Source organism: Diospyros lotus, chromosome 2 (assembly GCF_014633365.1).
Source record: "Diospyros lotus cultivar Yz01 chromosome 2, ASM1463336v1, whole genome shotgun sequence".
Taxonomy (NCBI): Eukaryota; Viridiplantae; Streptophyta; class Magnoliopsida; order Ericales; family Ebenaceae; genus Diospyros; species Diospyros lotus.
Window position 1 is genome coordinate 44122737 of NC_068339.1, and position 23395 is coordinate 44146131.

General features: G+C 35.8%; 2 protein-coding genes across 3 annotated transcripts; both read left to right on the plus strand.

Moving 5' to 3' along the window:
• Nucleotides 1-3014: 3014 nt before the first annotated feature.
• LOC127794420 (IAA-amino acid hydrolase ILR1-like 4) lies at nt 3015-15326 on the plus strand. Of its 2 annotated transcripts, XM_052325478.1 has the most exons (5): nt 3017-3524; nt 4154-4279; nt 12054-12368; nt 14231-14359; nt 14698-15326. In XM_052325478.1, the coding sequence occupies exons 1-5, from the start codon at nt 3174-3176 to the stop codon at nt 15106-15108; spliced, it is 1332 nt and encodes a 443-aa protein (XP_052181438.1). In that variant the 5' UTR covers nt 3017-3173; the 3' UTR covers nt 15109-15326. The 2 variants fall into 2 exon arrangements, with proteins under 2 accessions (XP_052181439.1, XP_052181438.1); XM_052325479.1 differs by lacking the exon at nt 12054-12368 and having other exon boundaries at nt 3015-3524.
• Nucleotides 15327-17255: 1929 nt separating this feature from the next.
• On the plus strand, nt 17256-18514 carry LOC127794421 (jacalin-related lectin 19). Its single transcript, XM_052325480.1, has 3 exons — nt 17256-17422; nt 17510-17734; nt 17822-18514. The coding sequence occupies exons 1-3, from the start codon at nt 17408-17410 to the stop codon at nt 18137-18139; spliced, it is 558 nt and encodes a 185-aa protein (XP_052181440.1). The 5' UTR covers nt 17256-17407; the 3' UTR covers nt 18140-18514.
• The last annotated feature ends 4881 nt before the right edge of the window (nt 18515-23395 follow it).

The following is a 23395-nucleotide window of genomic DNA, read 5'->3' on the forward strand; positions in this document are numbered from 1 at the left end:
TCCCCTACTTAAATTGTATATTTAACCTCTCATCCATAAAGATTTCATATTCATTATTCACAAGACGAGATTGTCTTTACACGGTTGATATCTCATCGTGCCATTCTAAGGTCTTGAGGTTTAACGAATTCGTGGTCTTCATAGATGACATTTTTGTTTCTCAAAATAATTTTTAAGGAAAAAGAATTTTTTTTATACCAATTCACCCCATTTTAGTGTGTGTCATAGCATTTCAATCCTATCAATTCATATATACATGTTATTTAATTTTGAATCACAAATCAACAATACAACTATAAAATAATACCACACTAATATATAACTGTAAAAATGACACCTCATTACACATAACTACTCTACTTATCTCTTAATTTCTCTCTTAATCCTTTTACATTCTTTATAATATTTTTGTACTATGTATATAATATATCATGAAATGGAGCAACTAGAAAAAGTAAAATCATTGGGGGGAGAAAAAGCCTTTTTGGGCAAGAAAAAGAATAAAAAAAAATGAGAATGACATCTTTCATATGAACCTCTTATCATAATTTTAATGTTTTATTCCTCTATTTGGGTTTTACTCTTAGATGGTGTTTGTTAATTAATATATAAAATAAAAAAAAATAAGATATGAAAAGTGTTTTAGATTTTTTCATTTTCAATATATTTGTTAAACTTATCTGACATTTTTTAGATATATTTATCTCTCATTGCTTAGATAAGTATATCTTAGACCTTACAGACAAGAAAAAATGACATATATGTCTTCTAATGTATTTCAAAAAATTTAACAAACAATTTAATAAAAATCTCGTAATACTTTATAATCTTGTCTTAATCATTTCATATCTTGATTCGAAAATTATTCTAATTTTTTCTTGATATAATCTTATTTTACTCATTTTAACAAACGCTATCTTAATAAGATGTTCTCTCCATTCATAGAAAAAAAAATGATAATTATATATCTTTTACATATTTTTATAATAAAAATTTATCAGCCAATTAACATTTTTAAAAACAAAAATTATATTGGGGGTACCTTTGAGATTTAATAGAAACAAACCACAAATCCCTGTCCTATTATATAGTTATATTTTATATTTTAATAATATTTAAATATATTAATGCTCGTAAAATAATTTTTTAATTCTATTCAAATTTCAAATTATTCTTTATTTAATTATTATTGTTTTACAGATTTTTATATCATCTATCATCAACTTGTAATATAAAATGGAAGTATCATTTTTTGGTTTAGAAAATAATTTTTAAAAATATAAAATTAGTCAATAAAAGATAAAGTATTGGTAAATGCTTTTTACTTGTGAGCCTTAAAAATTAATAAAATTGTAAAATATATAGAATTTAAAAGACAATTGACTTATAAATTTCTCATATTACTAAAATTTTATGAACATAAAAAATAATTTATGAAAGATTACGAAAACATAAATAAAAAATTAATACGAGCAATACACAAATGATGCTCGTTATTATTTTGGCCACGTAAAAGTTGAATCGAAGCATTACACTCACTAGAGAGAGAGAGAGAGAATTTATTATGATAGTGTTTGTTAAACTGAGTAAGATAAGATTGTATTAAAATAAAATTTATATGTTTTCTGAATTAAGATATAAAATGGTTAAGATAAGACTGTGAAGCATTTCAAAATTTTTATCAAATTATTTGTTAAGTTTTTTAAAATGCATTGCATTGGAGGATATATATGCATCATTTTTTCTTATTTATAAAATTCAAAATATATTTATATTAATGGAAAAAAAATAAACACATCTAAAAAATATTAGATAAGAAGTCACGTAATTTTTTTTAAAAAATTATCAAATAAATTTAACAAATATATTAAAAATAACTAAATTTTAAAATATTTTTTATATCTTATTTTTTTTTTAAATCTATATATTAATAATTCTTACAACAAGTATCCTTATTACGTGTCTAAACTGTCAATCACAACTTTTAATACACCACGTGAGCGTAAGAAGATTTATTTATTTAAAATGATTAATTAACTATTAATAGTTTAGGGATTAATACTAATTACTAAATATTAATACCGAACATTGCACGGAATAGCAAAATTCAGCGTGAAAATAGCCTTCTCGTTGGTGACATCACATTCCATGCGGAGCGTTATAATAGAAAGAAACACGTGGGATTTAAAATTAAGCACGTGGTAGCGCAAGGACATTTGGCGTGGGCCCATGAACCAGCCGTGCCACATAAAATGCGCACGCACTTCTCACGTGCACAGGTTGCATGCTTTATCACGTGTGTGTTTCTGTTTCCTCTCTCTCTCTCTCTCCCGATATTTTTTTATGGGCAATAAATGAAAATAAAATATATTTATATAATTTTATTAATTAATTAAATAATACAAACCATGCTATATTTATCATTAATTAATAAAATTATTTAAATAAATACAGGAGACAATACATTTATTATTAATTAATAAAATATTTTTAAACTAAAAATAATATATAATAAATACACACTTTAATCCTTGTCTAAAAAAAAAAAAGACAATAATTAATATAAATATATTATCAAAATAGGTGAAATTTCTTGACGACAAAATATTTAGAGAATAAGATTATTAAGTTATATTTGGACGACAATAAGTTCAAACTCACCATATATTTATATTGTTAAGTAATGGGACAATAACATGTATTATTTTATCTAATTAGATAAGTTAATAAATTTAATTATTAAATATTAATCTTAAAATATTTAAAAAAATTAAAAGATTTATCATTATCCTAATTTAACTCAATAAGACTTATATTAATCCGTAATCGTTAAAATTAATTTTTTAAAAATAACACTAAATATTCCATCTTACTCAACTTGAATAGGGTTCCCAACCCACAAAACTTTTCAGTTTAGGGAAGTTTGGCTCATCGGCACCAATTATCACACTTCCTAAAATGTTAAACTGTCACATGGAGAAATTCAATTTAAATGGCTATATATATATATATATGTTAATTTGATCTTAGAAGCCAATCTGAAGACGTCAGAGACCAGCGAGGAAGGCCACAATCAACTCCCTGCTCCATTTCACGTTTCCTCCCGTGAGCGTCAGCCCTTCCCCTTCCTCTGCAAAACTCAACTCAAGCTTCAATTGCAGAAGAAAGATTAGATGGGTTTCTTCAATCGGGTCTTCTTGATTCTGGCCCTGCTGTCGGTTGAGTTGACACCCAGCTCCGCAGATTCTTCGTCGAGCTCGAGGGAGATTACCTCAATCTTCCTCAACCATGCGAAGAAAAAAGAGGTTTTTGATTGGATGGTGGGCATTAGGAGAAAGATACATGAAAATCCGGAACTGGGTTACGAGGAATTTGAGACCAGTAAGCTTGTCAGAGCGGAGTTGGATAAAATGGGTATTCCCTACAAATACCCGATTGCAGTCACCGGAGTTGTTGGCTTCGTCGGCTCCGGCGAACCCCCTTTCGTTGCGATTAGGGCCGACATGGATGCTCTGTCTATGCAGGTTCTCTCTCCTCCCTCCATATCTCTCTCGAGTTTAACTTTTTTGGTGAGGACGAAAACCGTAACCACTACTCTTCGAGTATGCATTAGCCAAATTTGGAGGCATGCACAGTATCTAGTTGCAAAAGAGACAATTATTGCCTCTTCCAACTTTGGGGGGTAATTTTAGCCTGGATTTTTTAAGGACACAAGATAAAGTGTAATAAGCTTATTTTATTTTTGAATAATATATATGTATTATACTTTATTTTTATGGTTCAAGCACCATAAGGTGCATTTATTGTAACTTATTTTCAATTTTAAATATTTTTATTGATTGATAAAATGTTGCAAAACATGATGCATTTGTCACCAACCAATAGTAGTGTTTTTGAGCTGAAAACAAGGTGCAATGGTTAGGATTACCCTATTTTCATACAAGGTGTACTTATTACACTTGTTTTCCACTAAACACTCCCATTGAATGATGATAAATAAATCTCTTAGTGTTTTTTTCCTAAGTTGTTAGATGTACCACGTTGAGGGGTTTGAAGTTTGGACAATGATTGAGGTTGTTGAAATTGGCTGAAGTTGGGGGAAGTGAAAATATTTTCCTGTGGAGCATATTAATGGGGGTTGTGATTTTCATAGGAAATGGTGGAATGGGAGCACAAGAGTAAAATTCCTGGGAAAATGCACGCTTGTGGGCACGATGGCCATGTTGCCATGCTTCTTGGTGCTGCAAAGATTCTTCAAGAGCATCGTGAACTCTTGCAGGTTTATCTTGTCATACTCCTTGATTCTGTCTGGATAAGGCTATCCTCTTATTATTTGCATTATTGTTGGTGATTTTCATGTTACTTTGGCTTTTCTTTGCCAATGTGTTTGTTGTCTTGGAAACTCTGCAGTGTTTGTCTTGGGTCCACCTTCCATTCTTTCTTGTTCTTTTCCTCTTTTTTTCTTTTAATTTGATCTGTGCACAGGTGGCTGATCATCTTCAGAATTGGCTGTATCTTCCTAAGGAATAATTGTTGATCTGTTTCCTGTAAGGCTGGAGGGTCTCACATTTGGAAAATAGCAGGATGCTTATTAGATGTCTCGTAATTGATATGGGAAGGGATTGAGAAGATTTTGGCAGAATTTAAAAAAAAACAAAAGCTGTGGATCCTGGTGATGGATCTTGAGTAGTGGTTAGGAAGCTGATCCGAGTTGATAGGAATTAGTTCTGTGGGTAGTTGTCTTTCTGGTGTACCACGAATGCAACGCTATAGAGAGGTGTGGGGCGTGGTATCTACCTTAATCCTGAGTCTCATTGCTACATAGAATAAATAAATAAATAAATAATAAGGGGACTTAAATGGAAGAATAGTTCTTTTGGGGGTTTGGTTCTCTAAAACTGGAACCCTAGATTTTTCTGAAAATACTGTGAGATAAAGGGCGTCTAGGAGTAGAAATTAGGTGAAGCCTCCCGAAATTTGATGGGTGATTATTTGTAAGAAGGGGTGGGTTTGTCAAATTGCATGTTGTAAATGGAGGTAAGGGAATGGGGCATGCCAACATGGTGACTCATTTTTTGTTGATCTGGAGTTTGGGCTTTTTTTTTTTTTTTTTTTTTAAGAAGTGCTAGATATCTACTCCCGATATAGAAAGCTGTCCAACTAACTTTCTCCTATCTAACCCAACAATTATTTTGATTTCTATTCATATCCTAACAATTGCGCAGTTGGATAAGTCCATGGATAGAGATGACTGGAGATCTATAATTCATGTAGCTGATCACATCTAGTGGGATTAAGGGGGATGATTGCTGTTATACCCTAATTGTTGCCTAATTATAGCAGGTGCCACGCTTTATATAAACCAGCAACAATGGCAAACTTATTGTTGTACCAAAAGTCTGTTGAAATGAGAATTACTTAATAAGCTAAGACATCATGCAAGAAAGAAATTGTCTTGGTTTTTATCTGAGACATCCTTGTCTTACTATACTCTTATCACTAGTCATACACAGTAAACATTATGATGTGGAACAGCCAAAGGATAAAAGATTGAAGAAGAAGAAGAAGAAGAGAGAGAGAGAGAGAACTCCTTGTTCAATGATCAAAAGTGGTGAATTTCAAAATACATCGTATTCTTAATTATAGGAAAAGTCCAATCATAATTATGAAAAGATAACAATATAAACAATCCTAAAACCTAATTAAAAAGTAACAATGTACAATATAAACAAAATATGACTCTAAAACCAAACAAAATATGATAATTCAAAATACTAATATCCTATCAAACATTAAAACTAAAATCCTTATTCCTCATCACATTATCATTAAAATTATAAATCCAATTCTAATATGATCAAGCAAGATTACCTGTGACCTGTTTTCTAGAAAATATGAATTAAATAAATTTTAACAAAATGAATGACAATGGAACAATAAAAAACTAATAACAACCCAACAATAATCTCAAGCCTTAATCTCATTAGGTGGGGTCAGCTACATTAATTATATCTCCCCAACCATTTCTTTGTACAAAGTTTAAGTTTAGTCATTTACTTTGGAATATACATACATATTGAATATTTACCAAAGTTAAACTGTGATACAATAGAAGAGCTGAACTTAGTAATATATCTAACCAAGTTCAATGTTGGATTATACCCTATTAGTGTGTTTTGAGTTTTTTGACTTTTGGTAAATAACAATGGAGTGCTAAAGAACTTTTTTTTTTTTTTTTGGGGGGGGGGTGTGGGGGGGGGGGGGGGGGCGGTTGTCCTTTACAAGAAACAAAATAAACTACTTCACAGATACAATCCACAAAACTCCAGGTAGGCTCAAGGAACAAAGTGGAATCCTCCTTATTCACAAAAAAAGGAAATGAGAATGGTTCTCTTGAGAGAAGGAAACAAACTCTCAACACCTTTAGAACCTCTCAAGTTTCTTTCTCTCCAAATAGGCCAAATGGTTTAATGTGCTTTAAGCATAATATGAATTTTAGAAAATAATTTTGGCCAAAAAAGTTGTAAGATGTTTCTTAATCAAAAAAGAGCAATCACAATCTTAATCCTACTAGGTGGGTCGGCTTCATAGATTTTAGGTCCTCCCCCATCTCTATCCATGACTTTATCACTCTTTAGTCTAGAATTCATGATATAAGATTAAAAAAATTTTATGCTGGTAGTTGGCTACCTAAGTTCATGTAGCTTAGATCCCTGCAATGATGAGTTTATTTTGATGCTGGGAAGAGGTGGTATTCTAGAACATGGGCAAGTAATACCATGACTAATAACCCCCAACTAGTTGTTTCTAATTGTTAATCTTGACGTTTGCAAAATATGATTATACAAACAAGAGAATGAAACAAAGAGGTGAAGAACACAGATTTATGTTACATGTCAGTGTGCCTATGTCCATGGGGAGAGCACTGGATTTTCACTATATGAAGAAATAGGACGAAATATGTTTATACATATGGGCAAAACTCTAAAATGTTCCTACAAACATATGAAATTACGAAACTCTCTTGTACCAATATGTTGGATTATTACCCCCTGCACTCATGACCTAGCATCTGCCCTTGGCGAACTCTCAGTTAAGGTCAACTGTCAACTATCTCCTACTGAGCAATATGAGGAACTACCGTCAACCCTAGTTTGTGTTTGGATTTGTCATATTACAAATCTGACAAGAGAGTTCTTGAGGAAATTGAGAATGAGAATGGAAAGAGAATGAAAGAAATTTGAGAGGGAGAGAGAGATTAGAACGGATAGAGAGAATTGGAGGGAAACTAATTTCCAATTTCATTCAACATATGTAGCTTGACGCGGATCAGCATTGTTTATATTGATCTGAGCTGAGTTTAGGCGCCAAAAACGGTTGCCTCAACTTGCCCACTCGCGCTTATAGCATGCTGGAACATTCCTCCAGTTATGCCAAACAAGACCTAAGTATTATAAGCTATCATATAAGCGAGTAGCCTAATTACGATTACTTAGCTAGCTACCATAACAATCCCCGTCCCTTAAAGCATTTCTTGTCTATAAGAAATGTGTAGCAAGCTTGCTGCATTAGGAAACTGGTGGAGAAGTTTTGGCAAATATTCTCAGGTGTTATTATCCAAGTGAAGAGAGGACCACTAAACTAGCACTTGAATAAGAGGGACTCCATTTCGGTGGATCACTCTTTTGTCAATAATAGTTGTTGGTTCAGCATTTGTTGGTACTTCTCCCACCATAGGAGGCAATGTAGGAGTCGATCTTTGTGTTCCCACAACCCTCTTGAAGAGGGACACGTGGAATATGAGGTGTATCCTGGCATCTTCGGGCAGTTGTAGTCGGTAGGCCATGGCACCTATTTTCTCCGGGATTAGGAATGGTCCATAATACTTGGGATTCAGTTTGGATATGGGTTGTTTGGTCAGTGTCTTGAGGTGTTGTTGGCTGAGCTTCAAATACACTTCTTCACCCACCGAGAAATTCTGTTTACTCCTCTTCCGGTTTGCTAATTGCTTCATCTTGTTCTTGGCCTTGGCCTTGGCCAATTCTGTTTTAACCATTCTCATCACCTCTTACCTTTGTTGTAAGTAAGCCTCCACTGTTGCCACTGTAGTGTGTCCTCCCAAAGCTAGCAATAAGTCTAGTTTGTGGATAGAGAGCCTCGAAGGGTGTCATCTTGATAGAGCTATGGTAGCTCGAGTTGTACCACTATTGTGCTATTGCTAGCCACTTGTACCATCCTTTAGGTTGTAAGAAGCTCAAACACCTTAGGTATCCTTCCAAGCACTGATTAACTCTCTCCGTTTGCTCATCCATTTTTGTGTGGTAGGCAATTGACATTAGGAGCTTGGTGCCTAATATTCTCTTGAGTTCCTTCCAAAAGAGACTAATGAATACCTTGTCTCGATCCGATACAATGGAATGTGGAATTCCATGCAACTTTACTACATTTTTTAAGTAGGCCTTAGCCATTTCTTGTGCTGTAAACAGGCGGGACAACCCTATGAAGTGGCTGAATTTAGTGAATCAGTCTATTACCACCAGAATGCAATCCTTCCCTTCAGATTTCAGTAGTACTGCACCTATTCTCGCATTGCTGGTGTCTATCTCTAGGGTGAATGGCTTACTAAAGTCTAGTAAGCTAAGTGTGGGAACATTACTCAGTGCTCTCTTCAGTTGCTCAAAAGCCTCTTCTACTTTGGGGTTCCATTTAAAACCTTCTTTCTTCAGCAACTCCATTAAAGGCTTGTTGATTGTTCCATAATTCTTTACAAATTTCTGATAGTAACCAGTAAGCCCTAGGAATCCCCTTAAAGCCCTAATGTTTGTGGGTTTAGGCCATGATACAATTGCCTCTATCTTCTTTGGATCTGTTCCCACTACAACCCCTAATATGATGTGCCTGAGGTACTCCACCTGTGTTTGTGCAAATGCACACTTTGACCGCTTGGTGCATAACTGATTGAATCGTAGGATCTCAAATGTAACCCTAAGGTGGGTTAGGTGTTGATCGAAAGAAGGGCTATAGATTAGGATATCGTTAAAGAAGACCAACATGAATTTTCTGAGGTAAGGCTAAAAATTTGGTTCATAAGGGCTTAGAATGTGACAAGGGCATTGGTGAGGCCAAAAAACATCACTGTGAATTCAAAATGCCCATGGTGTGTTCTGAATGTTGTCTTTGGAATGTCATTGGGGTCCATCCTAATTTGATGGTACCCTGAACAAAGGTCCAACTTGGTAAATACGGTTGCATGTTTGAGTTGATCTAGTAAATCTTCAATGATTGGGATGGGAAATTTGTCCTTAACGATGATGGCATTGAGTTGTTTGTAATCAATACAGAAGTGCCAAGTACCATCATTCTTTTTAACCAATAGGACAGGGGAAGCAAAGGGGTTGTGGTTGGGGCATATAATAGATTGGGTTAGCATTTCCCTGACCATCTTTTCGATTTCAGATTTGAGTTTGGGTGGGTATCGGTATGACCTAATGTTTACTGGTTCAACATTGGATAACAGTGGTATAGTATGGTCTAGTGGTCTTTTGCGGGGTAATGTCTTAGGTTCTACAAAGAGATCCTTGTATTCAATCAGTAAAGAACCAAGGAGGGTCAACTCATGTACCTGCTAGGTGGGATTGGAGCCTCCTCTTCCTGATTCTTCTTCTTGCTATTCAATGGCCTTGATTGAGAATAACTGAGCCACTTGTGCCATTTTCTTCCTAAATAATTGTTGCTACTTCTTTCCCTTCATCAATTTGCAAATTCCCACCTCTATGTTTCCCTGTAGCACCACCATTCTTCTCTCATTCTCGAGTGTTACTTCCATATTGTTGAAATCAAAACTGATAGAACTTACATCCCGCATCCAGTCCACCTCCAAGACGATATGGCATCCCCCCAATTTGAGCAGCCTTAGATCAGCTCGAAATTCCTCTCCTTGCATCTCTCAACAAAACCCTAGGCAAGCTAATTTACCGATTACTTTGTCCCCATTGGCTACTGTCACGGATAGGGGTTAGGTACTAGCCATTGGGCACCTCATCTTCTTAGCGACCATCTCATCAACAAAACTGTGGGTGCTCCCACTATCTATCAAGACCATGAGAAAATTGTCCTATACCTTCCCTTCCACCTTAATAATCTTGCTATTGGCTACCCTTTTAATAGCATGCAAGGATATGGCCTCATTGCCTTCCTCCTCCTCTTCTCTTGTCACATCCATTTCTTCCTCTTCCTCTTCATCTCCTCCCTCTAACAACAGTAGTTGCTTCCTACATTGGTGCCCCGGTGTGTATTTCTCCCCACACTTGAAACATAATCTAGTTAACCTCCTCTATTCCATCAACTTGCCCTTGTTCTACATATTTTGAGAAGCTGGGGGTAATGTTAGATGCCTGTTGCAGGCACCAAATCTTACCAGTTCCTTTCCCATAGGTCGGCTCCCATATTGCATAGTTCCGGACTGTACTCCCTTGTTTTGTCCCCCCTACTTCTTCAATAATGCTTCAAACATCATCTCCTGCAAGGCAGCCCCCTCTGCTGCCTCTTGCACTATTTTTAGGTCGGGGGACTTGTATTGCTGACCTCAACTCATCATTTAATCCTCCTATGAAACTAGATACAAAATACTCCTCATTCAGGTAGGGATTCCTGTTTAACATCATGAATTTGAGCTCCTCAAACTTTGCCTCATATTCCAACATCGTCCCTTCTTGTCTTAGGTGGTTGAATTCTTGCACCAAATCCCATCTTCCTCATTCCCCAAACCTTTCTCACAGCCCCTGTGCAAAGTCATCCCAACTATAGCTCTCTCTCACCCTGGACCATTCTTGGAACCATATGTCCCCTGCATCATGGAGGTATGTCACAACTAGGGTCACCCTTTGGTTTTCTGTTACACGATGGATCTCAAACAATTTCTCGCATCGCCTTAACCACCATTGTGGTTTCACACCTTCAAACACCGGTAATTCCAGCTTAGGTACTAGAAATCCGATTTGATGCAAGCGAATTGGCACCTCATGCTTCCTCTCCGGTGCTAACTCTTCCACCGTAACCGATTCTCCCTCCAACACCAACAATTCCACATTACGGTTACTGCCATCAATTCCCGGTAAAATTGGTTCTTATCATTCCGTGGGTGGGAAATCAGGGGAGATCCTCACTTGCGGTTGACCCGCAAACATCCTCATGAACTGTTGCAGTTGATCACGCAATAGGTTCCCTTGATCCCTTATTTCTTGCATTTCCTCCTTGATTTGTATACGCATATCTCCCCTAAGCCTATCGGCCAATGCATTTAACTTCCTATCCACCATCAAGCCAACCCTCTCTTCCATTCGTATCCATTATGCCTTGCATCTCGGCCACTGACGATGAAACTTGCTGTAGTTGTGCCTCCATCTGTCGCATCCTGGTACCGTTAGCCATTGCTCGATCAGTTCGCAAATTTCGAACATGACCTTGCTTTGATACCAATTTGTCAAATTACAAATTTGACAAGAGAGTTTTGGAGGGAATTGAAAACGAGAATGGAGAGAGAATGAAAGATATTTGAGAGGGAGAGAGAGATCAGAACGGAGAGAGAGAGTTGGAGGGAGAATTGAGAGAGAATTGGAGGAAAACTAATTTCCAATTTCATTCAACATATGCAGTTTGACACGGATCAGCATTGTTTATACTGATCTGAGCTGAGTTTAGGCGCCAAAAATGGTTGCCTCAACTTGCCCACTTGCGCTTATAGCATGCTGGAACATTCCTCCAACCATGCCAAATAAGGCCTAAGTATTATAAGCTATCATATAAGCAAGGTAGCCTAATTACGACGACTTCTTAGCTAGCTACCATAACAAAATGGGCTGAGAGAGTAACTGATATGGTCACCTAGAACCTGTTATAGTTCATGGATAGAATAGGATGAAAGGGTTTGAGGTGAAAGTAGTTGGTGGAAAATTATGCGCCTGCTCCATTTGGCATCCTTTTCACCTTTTATTTTGATTCTTAACTTGTTTTTTTAACATATTAATAAATATTTTATTTCTTGAAACCAATAGGGCACGGTTCTTCTTGTTTTCCAACCGGCAGAGGAAGGAGGTGGTGGCGCAAAGAAAATGGTAGAAGCTGGAGTACTTGAGAATGTTGAAGCTATCTTTGGGCTGCATGTCTATCCCGACTTACCCACAGGCCAAGTTGCCTCCAGATCTGGTCCTTTTTTGGCTGGGAGTGGCTTTTTTGAAGCGGTAATAAATGGAAAAGGAGGCCATGCAGCCATTCCTCAGCACTCAATTGATCCAATTTTGGCAGCATCAAATGTAATTGTCAGCTTGCAGCACCTTGTTTCAAGAGAAGCTGATCCACTGGACTCTCAGGTGTAACCATTTCTCAATTAACATTTTATACCTCTTGAACTTTTTGCAGAATTTGAAAGTGATTTGGGCTGAATAACTGCTGTTATCTGTCAAATTGTTTTGCACTATGAACATTGTCATAGTCAACCTTGTTACCAGAATGAAATACTTGCCTAAATTTCATCAACTCCAATTATTTTTGTTGCAATAGAAGACTTTGACAAAATTTGGAAGGCTGTCACCGCCATTAGATTAGGGATTTTGTGAAGGATACTTTTTAAGGTTTTCTAGTGAAATGGCTGGAATTTCTGTACTACTTTTTTTCTTCTTACCTCAATGACCAGGTTGGCAGACATATAAACATAACTGATTGGTCTTTGAATATATAATTCAGATCGTGAATAGGTGTTGGATGAAACAAACTGCGACTGATGAATTTAGCTTCAATTTTTCCCTATTATGGCAGTTCCTTCTCCCAGAGTTTTCTTTTTGGATCAGGGAATGAGAAACTTCTTTTTGGTCTTCCTAGAGAAATTTGTTGGAAGGATTAAAATGAAAATACCAGTTTTCTCTCTTATGACCGAGAATAAGTGGATAAAAGAGATAAGAGGAGTTAAAGGATGAGGTCATAAGGTTGTTAGGAGATAAGGAGATAAGGCAGTGTGAAGAAGATGACTCCAACAACTCCAGAAATTTAAATTTCCTAATTCAAATCTGTAAATCTGTTCCTGTAGTTTAAGAGGTAGTTGTTCCTATTTTGCAGGATATATTTTAGATAGTCTTGTGTGTGTGTGTGTGTATCCCATAGTCGCAGAAATAAAAGTAAGCTTCCCTTTAATCGAGTAATGCTTATTAACTACTCGAGTAAGTTTTAATTTGCCCAAGTAATCTTTCTTAGTTACTCGAGTAAGGTCTTATATTACTCGAGTAAAGTTGTTAGTTACTCAAGTAAGTTTATTTCACTTTTTGTTCATCGTTTTGCTCATGGTATCAGAGTCAGACGTTCCACTGGCAATCAAAGACGGTCAATGACAAGCTCGACACCAAATTCATCTACAGCGGAATCCTCTAGGGTTCTGACTGTTTCAAACCCTCAATCATCTTTCGATCCCTCTCACTCAAGAAATCCTTCAATAAAATTAAATCAAAGGAAAAGATCAACAAGGTCTAGATATAAAATTAAAACCAGTTGTTGATCACAGAGCATGAAAAGCAAGCAGCTGTAAAAAAAACTCTTTTCTATGCAAGAAATTGGTCTTCATGAAAATTGGAAGCCTGATCTGCTCTTCAAGAGAGAGAGAGAGGTGGGAGTAATACAGTGATGTAATTTGAAAGTTTTGGCCTCTAAAACAGTCTCCTTAATTCCTTAACTTAGTGTTTGTTAAAATGAGTAAGATAAGGCTCTATCAAGATAACTTATCTGTGAAGTTAAAAATAAGTTATCCGAATGAGGGAATGAATAAATTTATCTTGAAAGTTCAAGATAAGAAATCATGTGACTTCTTTCTAAAAAAATTAACAAACACAATGAAAAGTACTTTTGTTTGGGATACTTTTCATATTTTCCGGTCTATATCTTAGTTAACAAACGCTACCTTTGACTTTTTGGAATAGGGATTTTGCAATGGGAAGTAAATTGAAAACAAAATTTAGTAACTTATGTATATGCCTTTTACATTTATATAAAAACATTTGTTTCCCTTTTCTCTTCTTTTCCTTCCAGAAATCGTAGTTCCAAACATTAAATGAGAGTGATTTTCCTTGAAGTGCTTATTCTTCCTGTGATAAACTTCAAAAAACTGACTAAATTTGAAAGCAAATGACATTCAGTTTCCACTGCCACTCGTATCTGTTACAAAGTTTAACTCTATGCATATTTGCAGGTGGTAACAGTTGCGAAATTCAAAGGAGGTGGTGCATTCAATGTCATTCCTGATTCTGTCACTATTGGGGGCACCTTCAGAGCCTTCTCAAAGGAAAGCTTTATGCAACTCAAGCAGAGAATTGAAGAGGTAACATTTAAGTCATGCACTAGAGTGAATTTTGTTACCAAATGCATAAACTCTTGGCATTTCCTGAAATTTCCAGAGTTGTCGTCATTGGGATTAATGTTGTAGCAAAATTTTCAACTTAAAAATTTCATTATTCTCAAATGAATGTTGATACTTTTGCCGACTGGGGGTTGTGCCGAGTGGATGAAATGCCCATTTGACCTGGCTCAGCACCCCCAAGTTGGCACACCCCTGTGAGCAAAAATTTCATTTTCCTTCTCAGATTGTGATCGTTGTTAAGGTTTGCCTTTTTGAGTTGTTTTTTGACCAGACAAAAAGCTAATCCTTCTTTCTAACAGGTAATAACCCGACAAGCCACAGTTCAAAGGTGCAATGCAACTGTTGATTTCCATGCAGCAGGCAAAGAGCCTTTCACTCCCCCAACCATAAATGACAAAGGCTTGCACGGGCACTTCCAAAGTGTTGCAGCAAATTTGTTTGGATCTGACAATGTCAAGGACATGCAACCAGTGATGGGGTCTGAGGATTTTTCATTTTACCAAGAGATGATACCTGGTTACTTCTTTTTCCTTGGTACGAAGGATGAAACAAGTGGGAAGCCGGCATCAGTGCATTCTCCCTACTTCAAAATCAACGAAGATGCGCTTCCTTATGGAGCCGCACTTGATGCCTCATTAGCTGCCGGGTATCTTCTTGAACTCCAAACTAGGAGTACCCCGTCAAGTAGAAAACATCACGACGAGCTGTGAGGTTCTTTCTCTCTGTTGTTGTTTTTTTTTCTTCTTTTGGATAATTAGGACTGTCAATGGGCCAGGATGGTTGTGCAGTTTCGGGCATCCTAGGCTCTGCACTGAGATTTAGCTTCTCTGTCAATAAATCATAATAGCTTGACCTAAGAATTCTAAGTAATTTTGTGTCAAGGAACTTGTTATATATTTGTCAATAACATCAAATGTTGCAGCCGGTATCTTGTCATTGTCATTGTCATAGTCTTGTTAGTTCCAGGTTCTCCTGTGGTTTCTGTCTTGATTTAATCTCTTTACCTCATCCAGAAATACAAATTTAATGTGTCCCGGAGCACATGGTTTTACAAAGGATATGATTATAGTAGAAAGGCATATGGAGATCTAGAATTCACATGGGCAATTTTACCTAGTGAGAGATTAAGTCTTAGTGATTGTTGTATTGTTGTACTCTCTTTCTATGATGCACGAAAACTTTTTGGGGGCGCCATGTCGGAATGCCGAAACGTTTCCATTTTCGAAATACTAAGAAATATTTTTGGGTCACTTTTATAATTTTAAAAACTTTTTGTGGTCATTTCGTAATATTAAGAAAATATAATAAATCTTTTCTTCTCTAATTCAATTTTTTTTAATTTTTACTAGAATTTGTTTTCAGAACTTATTTTTATTTGAATACATTATCAAATTTATGTTTATTTTTATATTGAATAATTTTTTTATATTAAAATTATATTTACAAAAGTCTAATTTTTTTAATTATACATTTGAATTTTTTTTTTTTATATCGTATTTATTTTCTATTTTCGTTTTCGTACAACTTAACCCTTTTCCATGTAGTAGAAGACTTGTTGAACACTAATTTTAATCATTTTTGTTACTTGTTCCTATTTGGGAGATGAAGAGGAGGATCCCAAATAGGCATCAATTGCATTAAAGGCTTGTTAATTGGTAAAGAGGGGAAGGAGATGGAATGGAAAACCGATTCCTCCATCTCTTGGGAGAGAGAGAGCTGATTTTTTTATTTTTTTATTTTATATATATATTACTATAGATAATTATAATTTTTATAATTTAACCAGAACTAAAATTATAATTTAGCTCGGACTAAAATTCTTTCTTGGCTTTGTCATTGAAGAGATGGCTTGTGTCTGAGGAAACATGCTCTTTTCTCTGAAAGTGATTTTTCTGGCCTCTATCTCTATGTTTAGTCCACTCATTATTAAACAAGTTTGGGAAATCAAAATGGCAAAAGGAAATGAGAATCTGCTTTCCATCCAATTCCATTCTTGTGCACCAAAATGGCAATAGAGTTGGGAAGCTAATCAACTCTCTATAAATATTACTACTATTTAGAAAATTAAAATTTCAAAAAGACTAGTGGAAAGAAAAGTATTTTGCAAACTGCTAGCAGGTTACTAAATTAGATTATTTTTATTGACAAAATTTCGAACATAAAAAACAAAAGATTTGAAATTGAAATTGCAATCAAATAGGCTGTGAATGATTGATTCATGAGTGGATCAAAAGAAAGGGAAAAGGGTTGGTTTGATTCTCTAAAGGAAACTGCTATTTGTTTGATTTCTCTAAGAAAAACACTAAATTATTATTTTAGTGATTCTCATTATTTATTCCTTTAAAAAAGCCATTGATCCCTCCATGGTTCTTAATTCTTATTCCAAACATTTTTAATTATATAATTACTTTAGTAGTTATCTTCATATTTATCATATGGAAGACTAACGCACAATTGAAAAAATGAATAAAGCTCACTATACTATACTTTTGGTTTTGGAACCATGCTTTGATCGTCCTCAACGCAAAGTGCATCGGATGCTTGCCAGATCATATTGAGTACAGCTTAAAATTGACTAGCACCTTAAATTGCATTAAAAAAAGAAAGAAAGAAAGAATGAATGCTGCTCCTGGCTTTATGAAAAACGAGAACCGAACAAGAACTCTAGAGGGGGGTCGGATTTGTATATAGATTTTATTTTTTTTTGAAAAAAGATCATTTGGACATGATCTGTGGCCAGAGGAACAAAGGCATCTACCCTTAATAAGTAAAAGGGCATGTAAACATCAAGGCATGGCACCAAGATGTGCTCAGCCATTAAGGAAAAGGCAAGATTCTGGGAAACACTAGAAATGGGATCAAATTTATATACCCTACTTTCCTTTTCTTTCTTCTCTGCATATATAACCACAACTTGCAGACTAAAAAAACCCTAGCTTTTGCCCCACATATTGCTTCATCTTCTCATTCCCATCGGAGCTTCTACTACCTTTCCTAATCGCCCAGAGTATGGCCATGGTCATGGTACGCAATCATGGATCTTCCCCCTTGCTCCATCTAATAGTTTCTTCACATTCTTTAAATGATTTTTGCAAGGTGATGTATTTACAGGGGGGCGAGATGGATCAAGCTGGGGAGAAAAGGATGAACATCGTTGTCGGCCCGTGGGGAGGAGGCGGTGGAACCTATTGGGACGATGGCAATTACAGTGGGGTGAGAGAGATCAGATTGGTTTATGGCGATTGCATCGACTTGATCCAAGTGGTGTACGATAAGAATGGTAAGCCTGTTTCGGCAGAACAACACGGAGGTGTTGGAGGAACTCAGAAGGCTGAGGTAATTAAAATTTCATTCACTAACCATAAGAAGGGGTTTGACAAAAGGAAAGTTAGAAGTAACCAACCTGTGAACTTCATATTGCAGATTAAGCTGCAGTTCCCTCGTGAGTTCTTGACAAGTGTGAGCGGTCACTATTGTCCGGTGGTGTATGGAGGTAGTCCTGTGATCCGATCACTCGTGTTCAAGAGTAATCAGAAAACCTACGGGCCTTTTGGAGTTGAAGAAGGGGTTCCGTTTTCGTTTTCAACAGAAGGAGGTGTGGTCACCGGCTTCAGGGGGAGGAGTGGCTGGTACCTAGATGCCATCGGCTTCAGTTTATCTCATCATATCCGAGCAACAAATCTCTACAAAAAGGTTCAAAAGCAGCTTAAGAAGTTAGTCAGCACCAAATCCAGATCTTAAGGGCTCAAAGATGACAATGGAAACCAGCCGGCATCTAAGGTTAATGCCTAGTGAAAAATTGATCTAAAAGGTTGCCAGTATTGTACGAGAACAGGGAGGTTATGTCAGCAGTATTGTATGGGAACAGTGTCTATACGGCTAAAAATAATTACCAAAGGATGAGTATCAAGTAGAACTAGGGTGGCTAAAGAATTGATGTAATGGTCAGCCAAAAAAAAAAAAGAAAAAAAAAAAGAATTGATGTAAGACCTCGATTTAATGGCCTAAAATCTCTATTGCCAGAAATATTAGAATAAAGATTTCAGTCTGAAACTTCACATTATGATTAGAGGAAATAGTAAATCTCAAATAAAACAAACAAATGTTCGTTTCATATATTCCTCCCTGGGTTTCCTAGCCATCTGAGTGGTGTAAATATTAGATTTCCATGGACTTAAACCTAGTGATGTATAAACTTTTTTTTTTTTTTGCTAAGGATCTATAAACTTCTTTTCAAGAGCAACTTCATAACCAACTATTCCTCTAATGGCAAAACTCCATCCACTTATACTTAAAAAGAAAATAATTATGAGTAAAAAACTTAAGAGATTAGCTTATTATTTATAATAAACATAACGGATCTTAAACACTTATAAACTTAATTTAATTACAAATAAATACACATATAATAATTATAATATATACAATTATACTAATAATTCTAACACTCCCCCTCAAACAGGATAAATATCATATGTACTAAGTTTGATACAAACATATTCCACTCGAAGACATTTTAGAAATTTGGTGAGAACATCTGCAAATTGATCATTGGAGTTAACAAACTCTATAATAATAACACTTTCAATTAACTTTTCTCTAATAAAGTGAGTCGATTTCAATATACTTAGTCCGCTCATGAAACACTAGATTGGAAGCAATATATAAGACAACCCAATTATCACAAATAAACTTCATATAGGACACTTCACAAAACCTAAATTCCTACCAAAGTTGATTAAGCTATATGAGCTCACAAATTGCATTAGCCATAACTCGATACTCTGCCTCTGCACTAAATCTAAATACTACATTTTGTTTTTTACTTTTTCAAGAAATTAAATTACCTCCTACAAACTCCGCCTGGGGATGTTATCCACTGCCGGTCCCAAGCCCGGATAAAGGAGGAGGGTTGTGTTAGGTAGCCGACAGCCAACGTAAAACTTAGTCGGATCCAAAACATGAATTCTAGACAAATTATGAAAAAACGTTTAGGCGTGGGCGTAACCCTTCATAGCGACGCGCTACACTGCCCACGTGTAGTGTCAAGTGAGCTAGGGCCGCTGCATCGGTGCCCGGATGTAGTGACAAATGAGCAAGGGTTCCCGCATTTGCTTGGACGGATGTGGGTAAAGAAGTTAGTCCAACATCAAAATCAAAATCAAAACCAAAACTAAAAACAAAATCAAAATCAAAACCAAAACCAAAAACAAAATCAAAATCAAAAACAAAATCAAATTCAGAGTCAAAGCCAAAAACAAAATCATAGATTAAAGATTGGGTCATGGAACACAGGAACATTAACAAGCAAAACTATGGAAGTGGTAGATGCGATGATTAGGAGAAAGATTAATATTGTGTGCCTTCAAGAGATGAGATGGGTAGGGAAAAAAGCAAAAACTTTGTCAGAAAATGGATATAAAATATGGTACACAGGAAATGATCGAGCAAAAAATGGAGTGAGGGTCATTATGGATAAAAGCTTAGTAGATAAGGTAATGGATGTAAAGAGAATAGGGGATAGGATTATTATGGTGAAGGTTATTCTAGGAAGAATGACTATGAATATCTTTAGTACATATGCACCACATGCGAGGTTAGGTGAGGAGATAAAAGCAAAATTCTGGGAGAACCTAGAGAAACTCATACAAATGATACCAAGATGAGAGAAAGTGATTATAGGAGGTGACTTAAATGGTCACGTGGGTAGAGACGGAAACGGCTATAGAGAGGTACATGGAGGGTATGGATTCGAGGAAATTAATAATGAGAGTAAGTCTATTCTAGATTTTGCAATGGCATATGGGCTCATCATAACCAATACTAGGTTCAAAAAACGGGACAAACACTTAATCACATATAAAAATGTTACATCAAGCACCCAAATAGATTACTTCCTCGAGGACCGGGTATGTTGTAGGGATTGTAAGGTGATACTAGGAGAGTGTTGGACTACTCAACATAGACTTCTAATACTTGACATCCAAATAAGAAATTGGAAGAGAAAAAATCACATAAAACAAAATCCAAGAATCAGGTGGTGGGATTTAAAAGGGGAGGAACAACTAATCTTTAAAGAAAAATTAAGGGGTAGAAGAGAATGGAATGGAGAATGACAGACAAACCAAATGTGGAGAGAAATGGCTAATGCCCTGAGAAACACAGCAAAGGTAGTGCTTGGAGAGACAAATGGTAGAGTCCCTAACCTTAAGGAGTCTTGGTGGTGGAATGAAGAAGTGCAATTGAAAATTAAAAATAAGAAAAAATGCTATAAGGCTGTATATCAGTGCAACAATGAAGAAAATCAAAAAAATTATAAAGAATCAAAAAAGGCATCAAAAAAAGCTATTAGTGAAGCAAGGTCAAAAGCATACGAGAATCTATATAAACGACTTGATACAAAAGATGGAGAAAGGGATATATATAAATTGGCTAAAGCAAGAGAAAGAAAAAGAAAAGATTTAAATCAAGTGAAATGCATAAAAGATGAAAATTAAAATGTATTTTAGTGAATGAATGAGTGATTAAGGAGAGATGGAAGGAGTATTTCACAAAATTATTCAATGATGATGGCGACACAAGAGTTAGGTTAGGACATCTTAGTAACTCTGAAGGGAACATGAGCTATACATTTTATCGACGCATAAATCCAAATGAAATAAGGCAAGCATTAAAAAAGATGAAAAATCATAAGGCGGTGGGACCGGATAATATACCAATAGAAGCATGGAAATGCATGGGAGAAGAGGGTATCTCCTGGCTAACAAAATTATTTAACGCGATTCTTAAATCAAAAAAGATGCCAGATGAGTGGAGGAAGAGTACTTTGGTCCCTATATATAAGAACAAATGAGATGTTCAAAACTGTGAAAATTACAGAAGAATTAAGTTAATGAGCCATACCATGAAACTCTGGGAAAGAGTAATAGAGCAGAGACTCAGAAAAGAAACAGAGGTCTCAGAAAATCAGTTTGGTTTCATGCCCGGTAGGTCAACAATGGAAGCTATATACCTACTGAGACGCCTAATGGAAAGGTATCGGGATCATCAGAAAGACCTACATATGATGTTTATAGATCTAGAAAAGGCCTATGATAGGGTCCCTAGAGAAGTATTATGGAGGATTTTAGGGAAGAAAGGAGTCCGAATAGCCTATATACAAGCCCTTAAGGACATGTATCATGGTGCAGAGACAATGGTCAGAACATGCGGAAGGGATACTGAACCGTTTAAAATTACAATAGGATTGCATCAAGGTTCTGCACTAAGTCCATACTTATTTGCTTTAGTAATGGATGAACTCACTAAAGATATTCAGACAAATGTGCTATGGTGTATGCTATTTGCAGACGACATAGTGTTGGTGGATGAAACAAAAGAAGGAGTGAACACTAAGCTTGAGCTATGGAGAAACAATTTAAAATCTAAGGGATTTAAATTAAGCAGAAAGAAAACAGAATATATGGAATGTAAATTTAGTAAGAATGCAAGAGTGGAGGATGTTATAATAAAATTGGAAGACCAAATCTTACAAAGAAAATACCATTTTCGATATTTGGGATCAGTGATTCAAAAAGATGGAGAAATTCACGAGAATGTCACACATAGAATTAAGGCAGGTTGGCTAAAATGGAGAAATGCATCGGGGGTGTTATGTGATGATAAAATCCCATTAAAATTGAAAGAAAAATTCTATAGGACAGCTATAAGACCAGTTTTGTTGTACGGTTCAGAATGTTAGGCAGTCAAATACCAACATGAGCAAAAGACGAGTGTAGCGGAGATGAGGATGTTAAGATGGATGTGCGGCCATATAAGAAAAGATAAAATTAGAAATGAAGTTATTCGTAATAAGATATGAGTAGTGCCAATAGAGGAGAAGATGAGAGAGACTAGACTAAGATGGTTTGGTCATGTGAGAAGGAGACCAAGAGACGCTTTTGTGATGAGAGTTGATGAAATGGAACAATTAATCAAAAAAAGAGGTAGAGGCAGACCTAAGAAGACTTTGAGGGAGACATTAAAGTTTGATATGAAGTGTATGGATCTCAATGAAAATATGACAAAAGATAGAAATACATAGAAGTCTAGAATTCATGTAGTCGACCCCACATAGTGGGATAAAGACTAGATATGTTGTTGTTTAAATTACCTCCTACAAGAACACAATACCCAAAGGTTGATCGACGATCAAAAGGAGATTCTGCCCAATTTGCATCTGTATAATAACAAATATCTGAGTGTCTCTTATCTTCATAGTGTAGCCCTTTACCTGACGCCCTTTTGATATATCTCAAAATTCGGATAATAGTATCCCAATGAGAATCACATGGAGAACTGAAAAATTGACTTAACTACACTCACAGCAAAAGCAATGTCAAAACAAGTGATTGTGAGATAGTTCAACTTGTCTATCAGTCTCCTATACCGTCTAGGATTTGAATAAAGCTCCCCTTGTCCAGGCAAAAGTCAAACATTTGGATCCATTGGAGTGTCAACTGGGTTGCAGTTCACCATATCAATTTCTTATAAGATGTCAAGGGCATACTTCCTTTGAGAAACTGAGATACCATCTCCTGATTAAACAACTTCAATACCCAAGAAATACCAAAATCAGCCTAGATCTTTGGTCTGAAAGTGCTAATATAGATATTCCTTCAACGTCTGTATTTTAACTTGATCACTCCATGTGATAACAATGTTATCTACATAAACAACAAGGTAGATATATAAGGAAGAAGAATGGCGATTGAAAACTGAATGATTAACTTCACTTTGAGTGAGACCAAAGACTTGAACCATAATGTTGAACTTACTAAACCACACCCGTGGAGATTGTTTCATATCATAAATAGACTTCTTGAGTTTGCAGACTACATTGGACTCCCCCTGAGCAACAAAACCAAGTAATTGCTCCATATATTCGTGCAAATCACCATGAAGAAAAGCATTTTTAATATGGATCTGATAGAGTAACCAATGATGCGTGACAACTAG